Source organism: Pseudorasbora parva, chromosome 6 (assembly GCF_024679245.1).
Source record: "Pseudorasbora parva isolate DD20220531a chromosome 6, ASM2467924v1, whole genome shotgun sequence".
In the NCBI taxonomy this organism is placed as follows: Eukaryota; Metazoa; Chordata; class Actinopteri; order Cypriniformes; family Gobionidae; genus Pseudorasbora; species Pseudorasbora parva.
Genome location: NC_090177.1, coordinates 10,753,947 through 10,778,720, shown reverse-complemented (window position 1 = coordinate 10,778,720; position 24,774 = coordinate 10,753,947). Strand labels below are relative to the sequence as shown.

The following is a 24,774-nucleotide window of genomic DNA, read 5'->3' as shown; positions in this document are numbered from 1 at the left end:
ATCAGAATTACATATAAACAATATATCGATATATACGATATGTCCAAATCTATATCGAGTTGAAAAAATATATTTTATATATTTTAAATATCGAGATATCGCCCACCCCTACCGGATAGTATACGTGTTCTTTTCACAGAAAAGCTCTGATTGGGGGTTTAAACTATTAAAATCTGGCAACTGCACGAACGCTCTTCTTTCCTCCGACAAAATCAAAAAAAGTGCTTTTTGTTCAAGCGCGCCACACCGGTGTCTCACAGCGGAGTGACGGGAGTATAAAGGAGGAGCGAAGACAGTGAAGACGAGAGCGGACCAGGCCTGGATTTATTTTATGTTTTGTTTACGCTTTGTTGTGTTTCGTCCATGAGGGTCTGCCTGCGTTACATTCGTTTTGTTTAATTTTATTTGATTAAAAGTTGTTGAACGTTCGCCGGTTCCCGTCTCCTTCCTTCCCATCTGCAAACCCTGTTACAATATATTTTTACAAAATGAATAGAAGCCTTGTCAAATGATCGTTTTAACTTATATGGTGGAAAAGGTGACGTTTGCTAAAAGGATCGAGTGAACGATCTGTAAGCAACGTATCTACGGTTGTATTTTGTAATACAAAATAATATTAACCTTTGTCACGCCATTTAGTTTTGTATGGTACTTGGAGATTCCTATTGTTACTGTACTAGCATCTTGTGCTATCTAGACCAGTGGTTCTCAAACCTGTCCTGGGGACCCCCAACCAGTGCACATTTTGCATGTCTCCCTCATCTAACACACCTGATTCAAATCATCAGCTCATTAGTAGAGACTGCAAGACTCTACTAAAAAAAAAAAGGGTTTGTTTGATGAGGGAACATGCAAAATGTGCAATGGTGAGGGGTCCCTAGGACAGGTTTGAGAACCACTGATCTAGACAATGATTCTGTCTCTCTAAGAAACTTTCAATTTAATCAGAAATGGTTTAAACAGTCAATAAGTGGATAAATCGCTACTTACTGCTTGCAGGAATACAGTTGTAATTGCCCCTTTCTTGAGTTTAAGACGCTGAGCGAAGCTTGCTTGAAATGGGTCGAGCACGTTTTTGAATTAAATTGTTGTGGTATCTGATTATAATAAAAATCAACCAAGACTGTTGACATTTATCTGGGGGAAGGGTATGAAAAGTCCTCCTGCACAGCCTGGAACATGATATTTGTGTCCATGAGAGCTGCCGTTTTCGCTATCCTGGCGTGTCGCTTGTGTACCTGCAGAACTCCTGATGATTCGGCTCCGTCAGTTCCGCCTGACAATGAACATGTTCGGCAAATGTTGGGGCCGTACATTTTAATGATCCCAGTGATTGTGTCACCGGTGGCGTTATGTTGAGAATCACTTAGTTTTCATGGTGTTTTTTGAAAGTTTGGCGTACTTCATATGTAAAATTCACGAGATTTACATACGAAGTAGGAGGCAATGGTGTTTGAGACTCACAGTATGTGATGTCCATGTATTGAACACTTATTATTTCACTATGGCAAGGTTAATTCAATTTTTCATTCTAGGGCACCTTTAAAGAACAATTATTTTGATGTGTTGATGAGTCACATACTAAAGCACATGTAAAGTACTTGATTATCGTTTTAACTGTAGTGTGTTATTTGATGTTACGTTTAAAGTACTAAATTACTTCTTCATCATTAGAAATGTCTATTTACAAATATATTTAAATACATGACGTACAAGTTTCAGTAGAAATTACATTTAAATGTATTTTAGTTTACCGAAAAATGCAAACCATATTTAAAAGATAATATAAATTAATATGATTAAAGGTGCACTATGTAGTATTTTTGCAGTAAAATATCCAAAAACCACTTGGGCAGTGTTATATATTTTGTTCAGTTGAGTACCTCAATATCCCAAATGTTTCCAACTATTTGTAAATTGTGAGAAAATTGCTATTTTAACTAAGGACCGGGACGTTTCAGAATAGCGTTTGAGCGAGTTGCCTGTCAATCGCGTCATCTGCGTTAACCTCGGTTTTATTCTGCAGAAGCGCTTTACTCTGAGCAGTGTGAACATGTCACAGCAGGGCCTAGCGAACGCACAGTCATAACATCATTTTAAACACACTTAAATGTATCTAATATGATAAACAGAGCTGCGTTACCTTATGATCATGACTGGAAAAAACGGAAGTGTGCGCTCCCGCGACTGTGTCCCGTCCCGTCATAATAAAAGTCATCCAGTGTTCGCGAGGCGGGTGTTTATTTAACAGTCGCTCCAGCAGCTGTGCTCAGCTCCACAACACTCGGTCCTGCTCTGCTTCATACTACAGTAATGTTAATAACCGCATCCATGAACGTGATTTCTGCCCGAGTCCTATTTTCCACCGGCTGTGAGGTGAAGACCACATGTCCCAAACTACGCCTTTGTTTAGAATAGGCGCCCTACAGTGGACAGAAAGTTGCATAGTGCACCTTTAAATGAGTATTACATATAAAGTAGTAGCAACTTAACCCTACATAAGTGGGTAAAACATAAAACATATTATACATTTCTATTTAATTTCAATTTCAGTTAACCCTAGTAAAAAAATTATATTCTGAAATACCATTATTTCATACTAAGTATACTTGTAGTATACTAAAAATATTACTATTTCTGGATAACTAAAGTGTATTGAGTATAAAATTAGTTGTTCCAATGTAGCAGACTTTAAGCATACCAATTTATCATACCAACAGGGTATTTATATTAAGTACATAAATATGTAAATGTATTTATAGTATGTTTAGCATAAAATAAATGTATTTTCACTAGGGAAGTGTCTGAAAAAAAATTGTTTTGCACATCTTTTTAACAGCTTTGGTAAATCTAGAATATTCGGTTTTAGTCAAAGATAGCTGCTGTACTGCTGGATTATTATAAAATACTTGAGTCAGTTTTATGCTTTAATATTTTAAAAGGACAGTTAGTGACAAATAGTCTTGTTTAAAGATAGATTCTGTATTGCTTGTTAAAATAGTCGAGCTGTGGTACAGTTTAGAGCCTCTAAAATGTGCCGCATGAAAGTGAATGAGGAAATGGTTTTGTGCCAGAATTTGAAATATTTGAGCTGTAGCCTGTTAATATGGATGGCAATAACCTCGTCTGTACAGTTCGAAACAGCCCTGTAAAATGCTCAATCACGCAAATCAACACATTTTCAAGAGCCAAGTGATTGACTGTTTCAAAGTGCTTAGCCACCTAAAATGCAAGCCAGTAATTACATTTCACGAGCAAAAAGTTTGTGAGATTGCCAAGAGCAGTTTAAGGAACATTGCAATATTTGTTTTTGCTTCTAAAGCTGTAAAGATGCGTGATCGTAATTTATATTGAACATGTTTAGACTAGAGAAGCTTTCAGATTTTGCCCTTTTTACTTTTAATAGCAGGCATATCCTAAAACAAGCATTGGATATCAGGATGCCAAATTTTGTCCTCAATTTAAATGCTCTAAAAGACCTAGAAATCCTCAACTACCACATTTTAAAGAAGTAATGGAAACTAACCGCTCGGCTTCTGTTTTTATTATGCGCTTTGGAAGGCTTCTTTGGAGCAGTCCCAGATTTTAAGTGATTGAAAGTTTTATGAACCTTGGCTAGTCGTTTCTGTACCCATGATTCTCTGCAGAGACCCAAACTGTTACCTAATTGAAACTGTGCTAGTTTTCCTGTAATCCCTACCGCAAATCCCCGTTATGTTTACTCATGATCAGCACTGATTCTCATCCCCTTATCTCTTTGAACAGGTTTGCCCAATCAAACCCAGACCATGGGAATCCCCCTCCGAGTTTAACCCAACCCAAAGAGAGAAATGTAATCCACAAAAACGGATGAGATGCTAAATGACCACTGAGCCTCATGAAGAATAAGGAATTAGGAAGAGGAGATGAATGGAGCAGCCGCCCACTCAGCGAGACAGAGCGTGAGTGAAGGTCGATCTTTTTGTTCTTCCCCCCCGTGGCAAACATTGTGACTAATAACGAAGTGAGGCACGATGAGTGGCAGTATCTGGGCAGCATTGCTCTTTCTGTGCATGTGCTTGGAGCTCGGGGGAAGTAGTGCACGTCTGAGAAGATGGAAAAGTGAGGACCGTTTGCAAACTGCAAGGAAAGACAGTCAGGTGGAGGAAGGGCAAAGTGAGATGCCGTTTGCCATCACAGCAGGGACACCAAGCTTGAGATTAGCACACAAAAATGATCATTTCAGCATTTCGCCCAAAATCAACAAAGGTGCTATCAACTCTGCATCAGGACAGCATCACGCACAGATTGAAGAAATTGCAAAAACTGGATTTGAAATCACAGTGACTCCAGTTTTGTTGTCTGGTACAAGTGTAAACACAGATTCCACTCCACATACCATGAATAGTTTGCATCCCAAATCCAAAGATATCCCAGAAATCACAAAGACAACAGTATCACCTCTTAGAGAGAGCTCCAAAATGTGTAGATTATCTCAAGATCTCTCTGTTCCCACTGAAATAACTCCTGCAGTAGAGGAAACTGAAACTGAACAGGGTGAAAAAGGACCTGACAGATCTACTCTGGATGGCCCTTCAGATGCCAGCGGGATCCTGCTGAAGCCTTCTTCTGGGTTCAAAAACAGTGGACAGGAAGTGCAAACTATAATGATGGGCAGCCAAGATGCAGAGAGCAGCGGTGATTTTCACAGGACCTTTACTGGACCCCATCTGGATGAGATGCCTTTACAATCCCGCAGCCGGAGAAGCTGGATATGGAACCAGTTTTTCGTGATAGAGGAATATAGTGGACCAGAACCCGTGCTGATTGGACGGGTAAGGTGAACATTTGTATAACTGATTGTATAATATGCTTGTATGCCATTTTAAAACGATGACCAACTTCATTTGATGAAACAGTGTTTGCAACTAATGTTACTTCTTCAATGCAACACATTGAGTGGAATATTTAACAAGAAAACATAAATTCTTCAATACACTGACCAATTTGGTCAAATTTTCCCCACCAAATAGGGTTGTTAATTTAACCCAGCATAATGGCTTGACTTAACCCGGCATAACTGATTTATTTTTTGTATAATAAAAACCTAGCATTCTCTCTCTCTCTCTCTCTCTCTCTCTCTCTCTCTCTCTCTCTCTCTCTCTCTCTCTCTCTCTCTCTCTCTCTCTCTCTCTCTCTCGTTCATAAATTATTTAATTTCTACAGATTTATTTAAATCCTCTAAACTTAAAATGCACAACAACAACAAACGTAAATGATAATTCCTTTATTTTACTTTAATTTGCTATATTTTACACTATAGCATATTTTATATAGTTTTTAATACATATTGCCAACATTTAAGCTCATTAAACAAATATTAGAAGTAAATATTAAACATTTAGAAGTAAATTAAGTGTAATCAACGTGTCAGAGCTTGGGTTATGTTCATCAGGGGATCTTCTAACGTCAGACCGCCACCCTGCATTTCACTCATAGCCGAAATATGAGGTGACTCACTCCATAACCTTTCCATAGACAATCAGTGTAACTGTTCTGATAACATATTTTAACATCATAAGAATTTATATTCTGTATCTTTTTGAATAAAACCATAACATGTTATGCAGGCCATCAGGCGTTTTCATCGCATGAATAGATAGATGCAACACTCCTTTAGGCGACTCACATTGCACACTGTATGTTGCTTTGCATAAAATGAAATTATATACAGCACAATAATGGATTTATAGATACAACAAAATATATACAAACCTGTATTTTGCCGAAGACATGCACCAATTTGATGGAGCTGCACAGCTCTCTCCTGAAGAGGTTGCAAAAAGCCTGCGGTAAATAACTTGCCTCTGGGTTGTTACGTCTGACCCAGGATCTAGGTACACAAAACTACCCAAACACTGAGTTGTTACTTCTGTCCCAGGATCTGGGTTACACGAAAACTGCCCAAACACTGGGTTGTTACGTCTGACCCAGGATCTGGGTTACACAAAAACTACACAAACACTGGGTTATTACGTCTGACCCAGAATCTGTGTTACACAGAAACTGCCCAAACACTGGGTTGTTACGTCTGACCCAGGATCTGTGTTACACAAAAACTACAAAAACACTTGGTTATTACGTCTGACCCAGAATCTGTGTTACACAGAAACTACCCAAACACTGGGTTATTACGTCTGACCCAGAATCTGTGTTACACAGAAACTACCCAAACACTGGGTTATTACGTCTGACCCAGAATCTGTGTTACACAGAAACTACCCAAACACTGGGTTGTTACGTCTGACCCAGGATCTGGGTATCGGAAAACACCGGAAAAGTAACCCCTAAAAAAATGACCCAAAAGGCTCAACCCAGGATTTGGGTAGGAAAAAACAAGAGTTTTGGTGTGGTGGCATAAGTCAAAGAGAAATGTCTTTTCAGATGAGGTTTAGGTAGAAATTGTGATAATAGGAAGAATTACAAATGCATCTTTAATCTGTGGAATAGCATGCACAAATGATTCACAGTGTGGACTTTAAAGGGATTGTTCACTCAAAAATTATAATTTCTGGACATCCAAATGTTGCTCTAAGCCTTTCTTTCTTCTATGGATCACAAGAAAAGATATTTTGAAAACAAATATTAATTGTCCATCCATGTTTTCAAGGAAAAATGTGACTAAAATGCATAGGTTTGGAACGGCTTGAGGGTAAGTAAAAGATCACACAATTCTTATCCCTTTAAGGTTCTGTGGATTTTTTTTTTTTTGAGCTGGCAAACATGCCCACACTATCCTTGTCACTAAGCAGGTCAATTTGGAAGGTTCTTTTATAAATAAACTAAAGCAATTGCATTAGGTTGTTAAATGTGGGATTTGGACAGTAATTATTAGATGTCACCAGAAAAGACAACAACTGCAAAAAGCAATTACATGCTCTGTGGTCACATTTAGTAACACATGTACAGACATAGGCATGCACTTAAAGACACAGATGCTCACACACGCTCTGCGGTAATGAGCTGCTCTGGATAGGTCGCATTAGTTGCGATTCACACTGAGTAAGTTTGCCAGCTGCTTATACAGAACACAAGGCTTTAAAGAGTCTGGCGCCGAACCAACACAAGATCAAGAGAGCGCACCTCATAAATGTTGCATCCACTCCTCTGCCTGTCACTGTGCTGACACTGTATCCGAGTAAATGTTTATCCGATGGGCCAGGACATGCTGTTGTCACTGTTGTTGTTCATCACGATGCACCGCTTACCTGTGTGCGAGCCAGAGAACTGCATTGTGAATCAGCTATGGCTGAATGGAGGGCAGCTGTCTTGGAGACAAAGCTGAACTTGACCATGAGTCAAAACACAAGGCCAAACACAAGCACTGACTTTGATGTATGAACTAGGCACTTTCCTATTGGATTTGTAGTAAAGGCAATTGAATCAGTGGGTTGTTGATCCTGACGTATGGGCTGTGTTGGATGTCATGCAAAAAAAGATGTCATGTGAAATGCTGTGAAATGCAGAAATGCAAAATACTCCTTCCGGTTTCTCACAAGTTTCGGAGAGTTTTTTTCGAGTATGGCTCGGCTTGACGTTAATAGAGCGGAAGGTCCTTGTATGGGCCGTACAGGCTCTTCTCCCGGTAGGGTGTGCGCGCGCGTGACTAGAGCGAGAGAGGAAATGCACGGCCATAAACACTCAGCTGCAGATCCAGTCGTCCGTGAACACTTATGTCGCGCGCCGCGCTCCACTTTATTCCTATGGGTGACGTCGAGCGACTTCAACGCTTCAGCACAGCATTCCGGGAAGGCAGCGCTGCATTTGAACCGATTTGAACGCATAAATGACGGGAAGCTTCACAACATCGCTTCAGTCGAGTCGCAAAGTGGATTTCCACGCCACTCCTGTCACAGGACTTCACCAAATCATACCAAAGAAGTGTGTTTTTGACGGAGCGGTCCCAGCGATAAAGGTTCGGTCCTGCTTTGGAAGCAGCCGGTGAGTAAAACTCCTTCAAATGTCTGTGCTGTTGGCTATCGTTGCGTGAGTAAACATCAGTAAACGACACGATCGCGTGCTTCATCATTCAAATGCGCTAACGGTTACTCCATTGTTGTTCTATGTATAACGTTACACTAGTCTGACGTGCAAAACAGTTTTGCTTGCTACTGCTAAGGTTTAGTCGCATACAATAGTCCATAAACCGAATCATGTCCTCATAAACTGCGAGTAAACACACACAATTATTGACAGGCCACTAAATACAGTACATACCACAGAGACGGACGTCCTGCTGTTGCTGTTTCTCCTGTTCAATTTATTTCAGCCTCCGAATGATTCTGGATCATATATCTATTAGCTGAGATCGATAGCCATGGGTTTGTCCACGCTTGAGGACGTCACCGCTTTGTGCGCATTTGTCATTCTTTAGCTCCGCCCACACGATACGCCTCCAGGCGCTCGGTTTTTCCGGAAAGACTCGGTACAGCCTTCTTTTATAAATATAATAGAACTAAAGACTTTTCGGAGATATGAAGGATGCAATACTACTCTATAGGTACTCAAGATTGACATGAGATTGACTGAGTGTTTCACCCCCCCTTTAAGCTTGGAACATACTCTGCAAGAACACAGAAATTTGTTCGTTTTCTCGAGGTGGCAAGAACAAGAACAAAGTTCGTTTTGGACAGTACATTCCATACTTCACAAGAAAAGCAGATCCCGATCATCTGCGTTTCTCTGCATTAACCACGCCCACTTTAAATCTCTGACCAATCACACAATAGTTCTCGGACACCCGCAAGAAAAAAGTTCTGCTCAGCCGATGTGTCGAGAACAAGCTCAGAGAACTCCCGAACCAGGGCTGCGAGAACAAAACGACGTCATTTTGTTCTCGCAGCCCTGGGAGCGAAAACTTTTTTCTCTCTTCCATGTAAAGGAATTAAAAAAGTTTAAAGTGGCCGTGGTTAATGAAGTGAAATGTTGTTCAGCACCTGCTTTTCTCGTGAAGTATGGAATGTACTGGCCAGAATGAACTTTGTTCTTGTTCTTGGCACCTCGAGAAAATGAAAAAATGTCTTGCAGAGTATGTCCCAAGCTTTAGTGGCTCATTAGAGTATTAGGGGAGGATTAGTAAACTGTCTGCTTTATATATGGTAACACTTTATTTTGATGGTCCTCCAACAGACATTATACTGACAATAAGTCACTTTGCAAGTGCATGTAAACTAATCCTAACCTCTAATTATACCAACCCTATCCCGTCTCATACTCGACTAATACTCTAATGACCGAATATAAAAAGGTAAGAGCAGATGTTTTATAAGGGTATTATTGTTTTTATTATTTCTTTGTTTTGTTTTTTTGTACATTTAGACATGGCAAATAGAAGGCCTTGGTACTAAGAAAACATACAGGGGGTGCAGGGTTTATGTTTTTTTCCCACGCTTTGCATTGCACTTGGATGAGCTGCTCGGCCATGGAAACATTCTATAAAGCTCTCTACACACTGTTCTTGAGCTAATCTGAAGGACACACAAAGTTTTTGTAACGGATTCACAGAGGCAGGATTCAATTGCAAGTAACTCAGTTTAATAAGACAGATAGTGTCACAGAAGTCAAAACTCAGAACACTGAAGAAGTCCGGGTAAGACGGAGCAGTGAGAGAGGCTCTGTTGGTGACACGGGCAGGCTGTGAGCAGCTCTGACTCGGGAGATCGGTAGAGGTAATCCGGGAAGGGATCCAGCGTTTCACGGAAGGGGGAAACGATAACCAACACGGAGACACAAGGGGAAACATCCAACAACGCTCTGACAAAGACAAGAGAGAAACAGAGAGACTAAATAGGGTGAAGGTGATGAGTTGCAGCTGGTGCAGGTGATCAGCCACAGGTGCGTGATGAGCCAATCCCAGGCTCCGCCCTCACCTACATTCAACACGCACCCAAGAGTGAGACAGGGAATCCATGAACCGTGACAGTACCCCTCCCCCTAGGAGCGTCCCCTGACGCTCCCAGCCGACCTTACCTGTTGATTGTAATCATCAATAAGGGAGTGATCCAGAATGTCCCTAGCAGGAACCCAACTTCTCTCCTCCGGACCGTAACCTTCCCAGTCCACCAAGTACTGGAAACCGCGTCCCCTCCGTCTAGAATCCAGAATGCGATTAACCGAATACGTTGGTTCCCCATCTACGAGTCGCGGCGGTGGGGGAACCGGGACTGGCGGATTAAGGTGGGAGTGAAAAACAGGCTTGATTTTGGATACATGGAAGGCGGGATGAATCCTCCTGTACGCCGGAGGGAGTTTGAGGCGGACTGTCACCGGACTAATGATCTTGGTGACAGTGAACGGGCCGATAAATTTGGGAGCAAGTTTATTAGATACGGAGCGGAGAGGAATGTTCTTGGTAGAAAGCCACACTTTTTGACCCACGACGTAAACGGGAGGCTTAGACCGGTGGCGATCGGCTTTAGCCTTGGTGCGCGCTCCCACCTGGAGCAGAGTCTCACGGGCTCTGGTCCATGTGCGATGACACCTCTGGATAAAGGCGTGAACAGAGGGGACCGCGACCTCGGAATCCAGACTAGGAAAAATAGGTGGCTGGTAACCTACACTACACTCAAATGGCGAAAGGCCCGTAGATGACACTGGTAACGAGTTATGAGCGTACTCAACCATAGAGAGTTGCTGGCTCCAGGATGAAGGATTCTTGGATACCAAACATCGCAACACTCTTTCCAGATCCTGATTGGCTCTCTCGGTCTGACCGTTGCTTTGGGGGTGATAACCCGAAGACAGACTAACCGTGGCTCCTAGTAATTTACAAAACTCCTGCCAAAATTTGGACACAAATTGGGAACCTCTGTCAGAGACCACGTCCATCGGGAGGCCATGTAACCGAAAGACGTGGTCTACTACAGATACCGCTGTCTCCTTGGCTGAGGGTAATTTGGGCAAGGGAATGAAATGTGCTGCCTTCGAGAATCGGTCCACGACGGTCAAAACGACCGTCTTGCCCTGGGAGGGCGGGAGGGCGGTAACAAAATCTAGAGCGATGTGGGACCAGGGTCTCGAAGGAACAGACAACGGCTGAAGTAACCCATGGGGAGGTTGGTTAGATGTCTTACCAACCGCACAGACCGAGCAAGCCAAAACAAAACTGCGAATGTCGCGAGCCATAAGTGGCCACCAAAATCGTTGCTTTATTAAACTGCAAGTGCGGTTTACCCCTGGATGACAAGCAATGTTGGAGCAGTGACCCCATTTGAGGACCTCGGATCTTAACCCCTCCGGAACGAACAAACAACTCGGTGGGCCGCCGGGCGGGGGCGTTACCCCTTCTAAGGCCACTTTGACCTTTGATTCGATCTCCCATGTGAGTGTAGAGATAACTATCTTCTCTGGCAAAATACACTCGGGAGTAACCGGGCGTTCGGAAGCATCAAAAATACGAGATAAAGAGTCGGGTTTGATGTTTTTAGACCCGGGGCGGTACGAGAGAACAAAGTCAAAACGTCCGAAAAAAAGTGCCCACCGAGCCTGCCTGGAGTTGAGTCTTTTAGCAGATCTAATATATTCAAGGTTCTTATGATCCGATACAATAAAAGGTACCCCCGACCCTTCAAGCCAATGACGCCACTCCTCCAACGCTAACTTGACGGCCAACAACTCTCTGTTACCAATGTCATAATTGCGTTCGGCAGGAGAAAGACGATGGGAGAAAAACGCGCACGGGTGCATCTTGTCATCTGAGGGAGAGCGCTGTGAAAGAACCGCTCCTACCCCCACCTCTGACGCGTCGACCTCTACCACGAACTGACGTGTGGAATCAGGGGCGACTAAGATGGGAGCCGAAACAAAGCGGCTTTTCAGTTTGGCAAATACAGCCTCGGCTGTATCGGACCATCTGAACGTCGTTCGGGGAGAGGTCAAGGCAGTCAGAGGTGCGGCTAGTTGGCTGAAATTGCGAATAAAACGCCGATAGAAATTGGCGAACCCCAGAAACCTCTGTAGGGCCTTACGGGAATCTGGACTTGGCCAATCCATCACAGCCTTAACCTTGTCGGGATCCATGCGCATTCCCTCCGATGACACGATGCACCCTAAAAAAGGAACAGACTGTGCATGAAAAGCGCATTTCTCCGCCTTGACAAAAAGCCCATTCTCTAGCAACCTCTGAAGCACTCGTCTGACGTGTCGAACATGTTCCTGGAGAGACGAAGAAAAAATCAAAATGTCATCCAGGTAGACATATATGAATTGGTCGACCATGTCTCTCAACACATCATTGACGAGTGCCTGGAAAACCGCTGGGGAGTTGGAAAGGCCGAAAGGCATGACCAAATATTCAAAATGCCCCCTGGGGGTGTTAAATGCCGTTTTCCATTCATCCCCCTCCCTGATGCGAACCAAATGATAAGCGTTACGTAAGTCCAACTTCGTGAAGACGGATGCTCCCTGTAACCTCTCGAAAGCTGAAGACATCAACGGCAAAGGATAGGTATTCTTTACCGTGATGTTATTCAGCCCTCGGTAATCAATGCAAGGTCGCAGAGAACCATCCTTCTTCCCCACGAAGAAGAACCCCGCCCCCGCTGGAGAAGAGGAAGGGCGGATGAATTTGGAGGCTAGAGAATCAGAAATATATTTCTCCATGGCCTCCCTCTCTGGAATAGAAAGAGAGTATAGTTTGCCCTTAGGCGGAGACTTACCTGGGAGTAAATCTATAGCACAGTCATAGGGACGATGCGGAGGAAGAGAAGCAGCTCGGGACTTACTGAACACTTCCTTCAGGTCGAGGTACTCCGGAGGCACGTTAGATAGATTCACCGTCTCACTCTGAAAAACAGAACGAGACACAGACGAACAAGCAGACACCAAACAAGACTCATAACACTTATCACTCCACGCAGACACAGAGTTTTGTCCCCAGTCAACCCTTGGGTTATGTAACTCCAGCCAAGGGTGACCGAGGACAATGGAAGCCAAAGGGGAGTCCAGGATAAAAAATGAAATGAGTTCAGTGTGGTTGCCAGACGTGATCAGTGTAAGTGGTTCAGTGGTGAATGAAATGTCAGGGAGAACTTGTCCGTTGAGTGCGTTGACAGAGATGGTGTTCTTAAGTGCAATGGTGGGTATTTTGAGTTTGTGTGCAAGGGCAGAGTCAAGAAAGTTACCCTCCGCTCCCGAGTCGAGGAGTGCTGGGCTGGAAAATTCCTGGGCTGCCCACAGCAATCTCACCGGAAGGAGAGTGGAGGATGAGGTCTTTTCCACGGAGATCCCGCCCGACAGTAGCCTTCTCCTTACCGCCGGGCGTGGTCCTCTTACCGGGCAGGAGTCTAGCAGGTGTCCGGTCCCGCCGCAGTAGAGGCAAAGACCACGGGATCTCCGTCTCGCTCTCTCCTCCCGGGAGAGCCGAGCTCGACCCACCTGCATGGGCTCCGGGTCGAAGGTGTAGCTGACCGCATCCGCAGCGTTGGCCTGAGGGCATTCGACACTCTTGTGCTGAAACTCCATCCTGGATCTCAGCCGACTCAGACGAGCGTCCACCCTCAACGCCAGTTCGATCAGTCCGTCAATCTTCTCCGGAAGGTCGATCATGAAAATCTCTTTCTGGATGCGGTCAGCCAGCCCATGCAGGAACATGTCCCACTGTGCCTCCTCGTTCCACTTGCACTCGGCGGCCAGGGTGCGGAACTCGATGGAATAATCCGAGACCGAGCGGTTACCTTGACGGAGCTCTGCGAGTTGACGTGCCGCTTCTCTTCCGGTTACCGCTGGGTCAAACACCCTTCTCATCTCCGCCGCCAGCGTCTTGAACGAGGAGCTGCAAGGATGTTGATTTTCCCACACCGCCGTTCCACAAAGTGCGGCTCGTCCGGAGAGCAGGGTGAGGACAAATGCCACCTTGGATCTCTCCTTGTTGAAAGTCTGCGGTTGAAGAGCGAAAAACAAGGAACACTTGGTAAGGAAGGCTCTGCAATAATTGCTCTCACCGGCATAACTCTCAGGGGTAGGCAGACGTGGTTCCGGTTGCCGCGATGCGGATGGTGTGTGGGGGGTCGGCGGTGGGTCGGGCACAGTGGGACCGACGAGTTGTTGCATCTGTTGGGTCAGCTCGGCCACCCGTGCCACCAAAGTGTGTACTGCATGTCCTGTGGCAGTTAAGTTCGCCTCCTGCTGGTCCAGTCTCTCATTGCTGTTGGTCAGTAGGGCGTTGATACTCGCTGAATCCATGGTTGGTCAGAGCGTTCTGTAACGGATTCACAGAGGCAGGATTCAATTGCAAGTAACTCAGTTTAATAAGACAGATAGTGTCACAGAAGTCAAAACTCAGAACACTGAAGAAGTCCGGGTAAGACGGAGCAGTGAGAGAGGCTCTGTTGGTGACACGGGCAGGCTGTGAGCAGCTGTGACTCGGGAGATCGGTAGAGGTAATCCGGGAAGGGATCCAGCGTTTCACGGAAGGGGGAAACGATAACCAACACGGAGACACAAGGGGAAACATCCAACAACGCTCTGACAAAGACAAGAGAGAAACAGAGAGACTAAATAGGGTGAAGGTGATGAGTTGCAGCTGGTGCAGGTGATCAGCCACAGGTGCGTGATGAGCCAATCCCAGGCTCCGCCCTCACCTACATTCAACACGCACCCAAGAGTGAGACAGGGAATCCATGAACCGTGACAGTTTTAAGGTCTGTACCTATTGATTCTGCAGACAATTGCCGACTTCTGCGCACTGTGAGCATGCGCTGATGTAGTTTTGATTTAAATTGGCAAATGCTTAAGAGTCAGATCATTATTGCAGTGAGCATTATATTTCTTGAATGTTATATGTTTGGCATCCGTTCTTCTGACCCTAATTGATGGAATGTGTAGCTTTTCATTTCTTAAACAACCATGTAGGAAGACACATCGTGGCCATATTCCAGGATGACAATGTCATGATTCATCAGCTCAAACTGTGAAAGAATGGTTGGGAGGGAGCATGAAGGATCATTGCCACACATGAACTGGCATCTCTGAGTCCAGACCTTAAATTCTTTGAAAGTCTTTGGGATGTGCTGGAGGAGACTTTACAGAGCGCTCGACTCTCGCAATGTCAATACGAGATCTTGACCAATAATGTATATGCAACTCTTGGTGAAAATAACATCAAAACATTTATTTCCATCAAGAGGTGCATAGATTTGTTGGTTTTGTTTGTAATCAGTTTCTTTGTTCTTACTTTATTGCCATTTACTACTTCTATAACTGGACTTTTTACTTACTTTGACCTTTAATTTGTTTTTGCTGAAGTATCAATCATTGTGAAATTTCACTGACATTTAAAATGACTCTTATCATGAAATATGACTTTGATCATATCACTCACCAGTAATCATGTTAAATAACCCTGATTTCAATATTGACAATATTTTGTCATAATCAAGCAGCCCTATAATTAACAAAAACGTCAAAAAATGAACAAAGTGTTGACAGTAAAGATAAAAAGATGCAACTGTGCAAAAGATGAGAGGGTACGATGTTTAGTAAGCAAATTCTACGAAATAGCCTAGTCTAGTTTGCCTAGAAGCCTAGTCTTCACATCCAAAACCGCACAGAAAAATGTTAGAGAAAAAAAAGTGTTTATATTTCCTAAACAATGATTTTGAATTTCAATGTCTGTATGCCATCTTACAGTCATATAAATCATAGTTAACAAGTTAATGCTGCACAATCAAATAATCTGAGGCCATTTTCCCTTTGTAGGGCAGAATTGTTGAGAATCTCCAGCGTAGCAGAAGTATGATGTGATTTGAGACACCATTGTTATCCTCTATCTGTATTTCCACATCCCATTTTCTCAGTTTTTTCACCTCCTCTCAAATCTGTTATATAAATCTCCTAATCATCCGCTCTCAGATTTGTGCTTTAATTGCTCTACTGCAGTCATCTGTACACCAAAATGTTTCACAGTGGGAATTCAATGAATCCAATCCATAAAACAACAAAACAAATTTAGAGACAAAAAAAGATGGTAAAAAAAAAGGATGAAAATTTGGGAAATGATCTCTGATGAGTTTCCCAGCAGGAAAAGCCCCTCCCGCTTCTCGTTTTCCTTCACTGTACACCCTTCTCCTTGATCTATCAGATTTTCCTCTTTTTGATTCTCCAGTGTCCACATTTGTTCTTTCAGAAATACTACATGCATTTCTATGCGTGATTCATCCACTAATGGGTTCAAACGAAGCAAAATGCACACATCGCATAAATACCTAAACACACGCACGCACACAAATGTGCACACTCTCGGCTTCTCAATAATAAATACAGACCTTGAGCTTCCAATACGCGTCTCTGAAGAATATTGTAACTTTTAAATAGACCTAAGTGGCCTTTCTGTGTTTCTAGAGCAAAGGCTGTCTCTTAAATCTCTTAAAGGTGAAGTGTGTTATTTTCTGCATCACTTGCATTGATTAGACAAAGGTCTCGCAATGTAGTTGATATGTACAGTATAAACTGCCATTCAAAAGTCTGGGGTCAGTATTTTTTATTTTTTTTTATCTCACAAAGGCTGCATTTATTGGATCAAAATACAGTAAAAGCTGTAATATTGTGAAACATTATTACCATTTAATTAACAATTATTAAGCCTTTATTGTAAAATGAAATTAATTCCTGTGATCAAAGCTGAACACAGACAGCCATAATGACCAACACGATTTACCAAGAGCAGCGCAAAGTAGCTTCTGCTTTAAGACATGCTTTTATGGGCGGAAATAAATGGCACAAACACCAAGTCAAGTCAAGTGAACTTTTTTTATATATAGCGCTTTTACAATGACGATTGTTTCAAAGCAGCTTCACAATGTTAACAGGAAAATATTGAAACAGAATTTGATTCGGCTGTACAGTCGCTCTGGAGGAACGGTGATGTTATGAGCTTATTTCAATTTATCATATATCAACAATGTGGGCAGATCAGTGATATATTTGATACTGTTCATTTAGTAATTCATTTTATTTGGATATTTAGTTGAAAACTTTAGTTGACATTTTAGTGTCCCCAACTGAGCAAGCCAAGCCAAAGGCGACGGTGGCAAGGAACCAAAACTCCATCAGGGCATGATGGAGAAAAATAAACCATGGGAGAAACCAGACTCAGTCGGGGGGCCAGTTCTCCTCTGGCCTATTAAAAAACAGTGTATGATTATTATTCTGGCAACCTTACAGGTCATACCTTACAGGTTATACCTGCATAAGTGTATAAAGGTATAAATTGTAAAAATGTGCAGAATGTCTACGGTAAGCCGACGTGGTCTTCACACAACAGCGCACTGAATCGACAACAAAACCAAACCCAGAGAATTCACAACATTTTACTACTGTCCTCATTATAATGTTATGTATATGTCAGTCCCAGTAGTTATTAATGTTATGTTTTACCATTTGACTGCCAATGGTCTCTTCTGGTTGAAGCCAACAATTTATTCTGCCTATATACAGCATATCCCAGGCATACTGTAACCTTGTTGTGAACCTTTTGAGAGTTTTTTTTCTTGATCTTTCTTGTGGCTTCTGTGCCCATAAATTGAAACAGGTCCGATTTTGCTACCGCCCATTAAAGCAGTAGGTAGCACAAAAAATGCTACCGATCAGATTGTGCTACCAGAATCATACTCATGTAATTTGAGGCTTTATTCCCTACCCTAAACCTACCCTTAAAACTAATATATATATATATATATATATATATATATATATATATATATATATATATTTTTTTTTTTTTTACATACATACATATATATATATATATATATATATATATATATATATATATATATATATATATATATATATATATATATATATATATATATATATATATATATATATATATATATATATATATATATATACAATTATATTGATGTGCACATGCGTAGTAAGCCCTTGTAGGACAATCTGACAGGTAGGATGAAATGTCAGGACACCGGACACAAAAAATGGTGACTATAAAGTACAGTGACATCACATGGTCCGTATGAATAGGGTCAGACCAGAGTACTCGCATGAGACTGGAATTGTTATTAAAAATGACAGCCTGCAGAAAGCTTGCGATCCAAATTGTCTGTGTGCTGATTTGCAGCGAAAAGGAGAAATGATGGAGGAGAAAATGGTTGGGAAGGCACAAGGAGCAAGGATTGTGTTCTGCAAAGAGAGTGGGAGGTAAATAAATAATTGTGCAATGTGCTGCTGTTGCAGCTGGTCAAGCAAATGTTTGTGCTTTGTTTCTGGGTAATATAATTGTAAATGTATCTATAATACTGATATTCTGGTCTATAACTCCTCCCTTATCTTCCCACTGCTCTGTCTCTTGCTGTCTCAAGGCTTTCGGTAATCACCAATGAAATTTTCAGTCAGAACACATTCCACATAGCAGGATTTTGAATCGCTGACATAGTCCAGATATTTATAATTTCAAATATCTCACTGACGTCAGCGACTCATCTGCGATGCTCTTAGATCACATCTTTGATCATTCACATTGATTATAACCCCCGTGACGAGCACCGATTTGCCTCCAATTTCGGGCATTTGTCAGCGATTTCTACGAGTGAAAAAATCCCCCCCCCCGCTTTGCATGCATATATTTATACAAACCCAATTCCAAATATATTTTCTATTTTATTCACAATAGAATATAGATAACATATCAAATGTCGAAAGTGAGACCAAATATTGGCTCATTTTGGATTTCATGAGAGCTACACATTCCAAAAAAGTTGGGACAGGTTGCAATAAGAGGCTGGAAAAGTTCAATGTACATATAAGGAACAGCTGGAGGACCAATATGCAAATTATAAGGTCAATTAGCAACATGATTAGGTATAAAAAGAGCCTCTCTGAGTGCCAGTGTCTCTCAGAAGTCAAGATGGGCAGAGGATCACCAATTCTCCCAATGCTACTGCAAAAAATAGCTTTCAGAGACAAATTGCAAAGAGTTTGAAGTTATCATCATCTACAGTGCATAATATCATCCAAAGATTCAGAGAATCTGGAATAATTTCTGTGCGTAAGAGTCAAGGCCGGAAAACCATACTGGATGCCCGTGATCTTCGGCCATTAGACGGCACTACATCACATACAGGAATAATACTGTAATGGAAATCACAACATGGGCTCAGGAATACTTCCAGAAAACATTGTCGGTGAACACAATCCACCGTACCATTCACCGTTGCCGGCTAAAACTCTATAGGTTAAAAAAGAAGCCATGTCTAAACATCATCCAGAAGCGCAGGTGTTTTCTCTGGGCCAAGGCCAGAGGTGGGTAGGGTAGCCAAAATCTGTACTCAAGTAAAATTAAAAGTACTTACGGAAATATTTACTCAAGTAAAAGTAAAAGTAACAATTGTAATAGTTACTTGAGTAAGAGTAAAAAAGTATTCAATGAAAAAACTACTCAAGTACTTAGTTACTTTTGATCTGATTGATAAGAAGCAAAAACCCTGAATTTTCAGACTAGAGCTTTCACAGACCTCCAAATATATATATATATATATGTGTGTGTGTGTGTGTGTGTGTGTGTGTGTGTGTGTGTGTGTGTGTGTGTGTGTGTGTGTGTGTGATGGTTAAACTGGTGTGCTGGGCTAACCAGAGCTCTTTTTAAAACATACTTTGTTCTTATGTTTTAATCCCGTTTTTATTTGTATGTATACACTTCAGACTGTGTCTGTCTGGATTTGTGTATAAATGCAAGTCGAATTAGGCTATCTATTTGTTTAGTCTTTAGCCTGGTCATAGGAAAAACTTTACTGTGGCAACTGTTTTGCAAACCACAAAATATGTACCAATACGTACATATCGCGACAGTTTCAAAGTGAAATGTCCACTGGGTGGCGCTAAAAGCTTAGTTTCCCCCCCGGAACAGATGTGCGTGAATCTGGCATTTGTTACGTTGGGTTTTTAACGTACACCCACACTGAACCCTAAACCTACCTGATATTGTTAACAAAAGCAAATGTGACAAATAAAATTGCATCCATGTAATTTTAGCTTGTGTTTTGAACTCGTCTTTGAGCTCTTTTATCATGACTCGTTCTTCACGGGGTTCGTTCCCAAGTTTGTCACATTGCAAATACAAATCTGTATCAGCTGAGCTATCGAGCAAGCGTAAGAAAAGACGAACATCCAAAATGTATTCGTTTACAAATCATAGACTATGGTTAAACAAAACGAAAAAGAAAATGCTGTTTTTCTGCCTATAGTGTTCATTATTGTTGGAAACACTCGGACAGTGTGTGAAATAGTATTACAATAAGGGAAAAGTGCCCATAGTTACCAAATTATCATTAATAGTGTTTAAATATAAGCAACATTGTTACACTTACCGCTACATGTTTTTTCAGGTTGGAGCTGCAATTCTTGTATGCTGAGATGTCAGTTCGTTTTGGTGCACAGTATAGCATTATGAAACTATTCTTATAGGCATCTAGGAGTCAAAACATGATGAACTAGATGGGAACGGGTGATCTGCCTCCCATAGCTCACACACACACCTTCGTGATCTTCCTCTGCTTTGGCCATCATCTGACTAAACGCGCGCTAATTATATGCGGATGATGCGCGTACACCTCTCGCGAAGCAGCCTCTCTAACGTTTCGCGAGACTTGCGAACAAGTCATATTAACTTGTTTTAAAATATATAATTAATTATTACCATTGACAGTAGCGGAGGAACGCCACCGATTGTAACGAAGCAAAAGTACAGTTTTTTCACAAGAAATGTACTTGAGTAAAAGTAAAAGTACCTATTTTTAAATATACTCTAAAAGTACAAGTTACCCAAAAAATATACTCGAGTAAATGTAACGAAGTAAATGTAATTTGTTACTACCCACCTCTGGCCAAGGCGCATTTAAAATGGACTTTTGCAAAGTGGAAAACTGTTCTGTGGTCAGACGAAACAAAAGTTGAAGTGGGATGCCATGTCATCTGGACTAAAGAGGACAAGGACAACTCAATTTGTTATCAGCACTCAGTTCAGAAGTCTGCATCTCTGATGATATGGGGTTGCATGAGTGTGTGTGGCGTGGGCAGTTTACACATCTGGAAAGGCGCCATCAATGCTGAAATAGATATCCCAGTTCTAGAACAACATATGCTCCAATCCAGACGTGATCTCTTTCAGCATTTTCCAAAATGACAATGCCAGACCACATACTGCATCAATTACAACATCATGTCTGTGTAGAAGAAGGATCCGAGTACTGAAATGGCCAGCCTGCAGTCCAGATCTTTCACCCATAGAAAACATTTGGGGCATCATAAAGAGGAAGATGCGACAAAGAAGACCTAAGGCAGTTGAGTAACTAGAAGCCTGTATTAGACAAGAATGGGACAACATTCCTATTCCTAAACTTGAGCAACTTGTCTCCTCAGTCCCCAGACGTTTGCAGACTGTTATAAAAAGAAGAGGGGATGCCACACAGTGGTAAACATGGCATTGTCCCAAAAAATTTTGTGGTGTGTTGATGCCATGCAATTTAAAATCAGCTTATTTTTCCCTTATATATATAGTAGATAAGTAGAGTTCTAGTTCTACATTTTGATTGACACATTTTAAACTGTGAAATGACAATAAAATGTGACTGTCCTATGTTGCATGACAATCTCAAACAGGCAAAGATTAGAGTTATGCAGTAAATTATTTGGTGCAAGAGTTGTTTATTCCATAAAATTTCACTTCTAGTGCATTTTGGTGTCTTTCATCAAATTGCTGTTGCTGCTGCTTCATGTTGTGCCTAATAACACCCTGTAGCCGTGGTAAAGTCAAGACAACAAGAGCTTGTCATCGTGTGAGTTGCACAGAATGGCTAAGACAGCTGAAAAATATGATCGAGACGGTGGTTGAGGAGACGTGGGCACTGGGCAGCAGTTTGTGATGGGGTTTTATTTCGCTCACACTTCCCACTGTTTTGGCCTTCTATTGCACTCTTTCGTTTTCTCTCAGTTCCATTGGCTGGTCATTGCATTTGCTAGTTTGACTAGTCGCAATGCGTTTCGCAAATATGCACTAGAAGAATGTCTGCGCAAGGTGACTTTATTTCTGCTCAATCATGTAATTTATGAATTTTACAAGGTTGTTTTGTCATTCAACATCGAAATGGAATTTTTGGTTAATTAAGGGCATAATCTGCTTACTTAAAGTGCACTTTTAAATAATTTTCTTAACATTAATTTTCATTGTTAACACATTACCACTATTTACAGTGTACTACAAAACATTATAGTTTAGTGCAAGACAAGTATGTATACCTGTATACTGCACATTTTGGCAAATGTAGTAGGTCATCTCTTTCTACGAAGTCAGAAAATAGTAAGAGCCATTGCAAACACGTCCGAGGCTAAAACTCTGAAAGCTAGAGTCAACGGAGGCAGTGTATGTTATGTCAGCCTGATTTTAATTGGCAGGTTTAAGGGCATCCAATTGTCATCGTTCAGAGAGAAAGCTAAAGATGGTTCTGGCGGTCCTGAGCTAGCGGTGGTGGGTTAATCTCTGCATGTTTACTTATGGTTGGCACTTTTGGAAGCTTTTGGCAGCTCTTTGCTGTGTGTGTCTGTTAAGCTTAGGATGTTGTAGGCGGTAAACCTGTCCATCACTGGACCACGAGCAGAGCTGAAGCCCCTCTTAGCTAGTGGCCGAATTCGTCACGCTCTGTGAGCGCAGCGATGCAGTCCCTGCACAGTTTGTGTTCTGCGTACGTGTGTGTGTGTTTCTACACTGTGTAAATTCATTCGCTTCATTAATTCATGTGCATTAATCATTTGTACATTTATTTTTTATGAATATCATGTGAACATTTTTTCGGTTATTTTATGTATGCTTTGGCAATAGTAAAATAAAATAAGTACAATTTTCTGTTATTTGGATAGATATACTAGTTAAATCAATAAAAAGCAGAATTAATAAACAATTGAATAAAATATTAAAATAACTGTTAAGTGTTTATTGTTGTTAAACAATTCATATTTTTACTTTTATTATCACTGGCACTTTTGCTTTGGCTATATTTGGGGGGGGGAAATAATTATTGAGAGATTAGCATTTAATCATTCAAAAGATACATGTATTTATTGTATGTCTTAGTTTGTCTGTAACTATTGTAAGTTATTGTTAAAATTATAAATTTATTTTGACCACCATCACTGCCATGTTTTTTTCTGTTGTTGTTTCTATTATTTGTGTTACTTTAAAAATTCAGATTGTAATTGAAATAGTGTGTTGCATAAAATGTGAAGTGTGAAAGCCGAGATGGTTCAACCAATCACGCGACTTTGGGATGAGATTACCTGTTTGAAAACAGAGTCGCGAAAGTAAATAGGGTGCATTTTGATTTCATGTTTGCTTTAAGTGCATGTACATCTGTGTTTGTGTGTGTGTTTTGACTGGTTAGAGTAATAGGCAGTGAATATGCTTTGACATCATGGTCATGCTGTGTTCTGGAACTCACACACGCGTGAACGCAGACTGCTCAGCCCCGGGCTTCATGTAGCTCACCACAGAGAGAGAGAGAGAGACGAGAGTGAACGAGAGGTTCCTCTAAGCTGCTCTTTGATGCTGAGCTTTTTTCCTTGTCTGACACACAGCAATGTTTGCTTTATTGCCTCCCCAAAATCAACCAAGCGTGCCTCCTATGTGACCCCCTCAGGACAGGAAGTCTCTCTGACTGCAGGAAGTGTAAATCTTTCCCACTTCACATCACTCAGGGCTGAATTTGTCTTTGGCTTTGCGCTCTTAGGAATTCAAGGATGAATTCCCTGAATTTCAGAGAACATTTGTCAGTTTGTCTGGTTTGGGACCGCTGTCAGCGGGTTTGTAAATGTATTACAGAAGCTCCAATATTCTGGAATGAAACACGGAGGACTTTGTGATTGTTTTCTGTCCGTTACAGCTGGGGCTTGTCAGATTGTATGTTATGACCCCAATGAGATTTTGGGTAAAATCCAAGGTAGGCTGTTCAACATCACTGCATCTTTCATGACAGTCTTTATGATTGATGTCTTTTTGATGTGTTTATGCAGTTTCTTATATTCATCAATCATGTCATGTTCTGACTTCCTCGTTGATATATGATATGGCAAAAACTTGTCAAGATTTCGGCTAATTTTGCCTGTAAACGAAAAGAAAAGTATATGTCTGTCGGTCTGTCTGTCTGTCTATATGTCTGATTGTCTGTCTGTATGTCTGACGGTCTGTCTGTATGTCTGACTGTCTGTTGGTCTGTCTGTCTGTCTAACTGTCGGTCTATCTGTATGTCTGTCTGACTGTCAGTAAGACAGTAAGGCGGCAGTGGCTCAGTGGTTCATGTAGGTTGTCTGCAAACCGAAAGGTTGGTGGTTCGATCCCCGGTTCCACCTGACCAAGTGTCGAAGTGTCCTTGAGCAAGACACCTAACCCCAGCTGCTACCGACGAGCTGGATGGCGCCTTACATGGCTGACATCGCCGTTGGTGTATAAATGGGTGAATGCGAGGCAAAATGTAAAGCGCTTTGGATGGCCATAGGGTCTGTTAAAAGCGCTATATAAATGCAGTCCATTTACCATTTACCATTTACTATCTGTTTATATGTCTGTCAGTCTGTCTATCTGTCTGTCTGCCTGACTATCTATGTCTGTCAGTCTGTTGGTCTGTCTGTCGAGTTAAAGCTAAAGAGTTAAAGAATTTATTGTCATTGTACTGCTGAAATTTGTTGGTATCCCACATTCTCAAACATTTACATAAAACAACAGCAAAAAAA

At 41.6% G+C, this 24,774-nt stretch overlaps 1 protein-coding gene across 5 annotated transcripts in view; it reads left to right on the top strand.

Annotated features, from left to right (window-relative positions):
- LOC137078360 (cadherin-6) overlaps nucleotides 1-24,774 on the top strand; it is a 140,431-nt gene that overhangs the window by 36,484 nt on the left and 79,173 nt on the right. For all 5 annotated transcript variants that reach the window (XM_067445572.1, XM_067445569.1, XM_067445573.1 and 2 more), the window contains exon 2: nucleotides 3,766-4,814. In XM_067445572.1, the coding sequence (XP_067301673.1) occupies nucleotides 4,014-4,814 (801 nt within the window). In that variant the 5' untranslated portion in view covers nucleotides 3,766-4,013. The remainder of the gene's footprint in view (nucleotides 1-3,765; nucleotides 4,815-24,774) is intronic.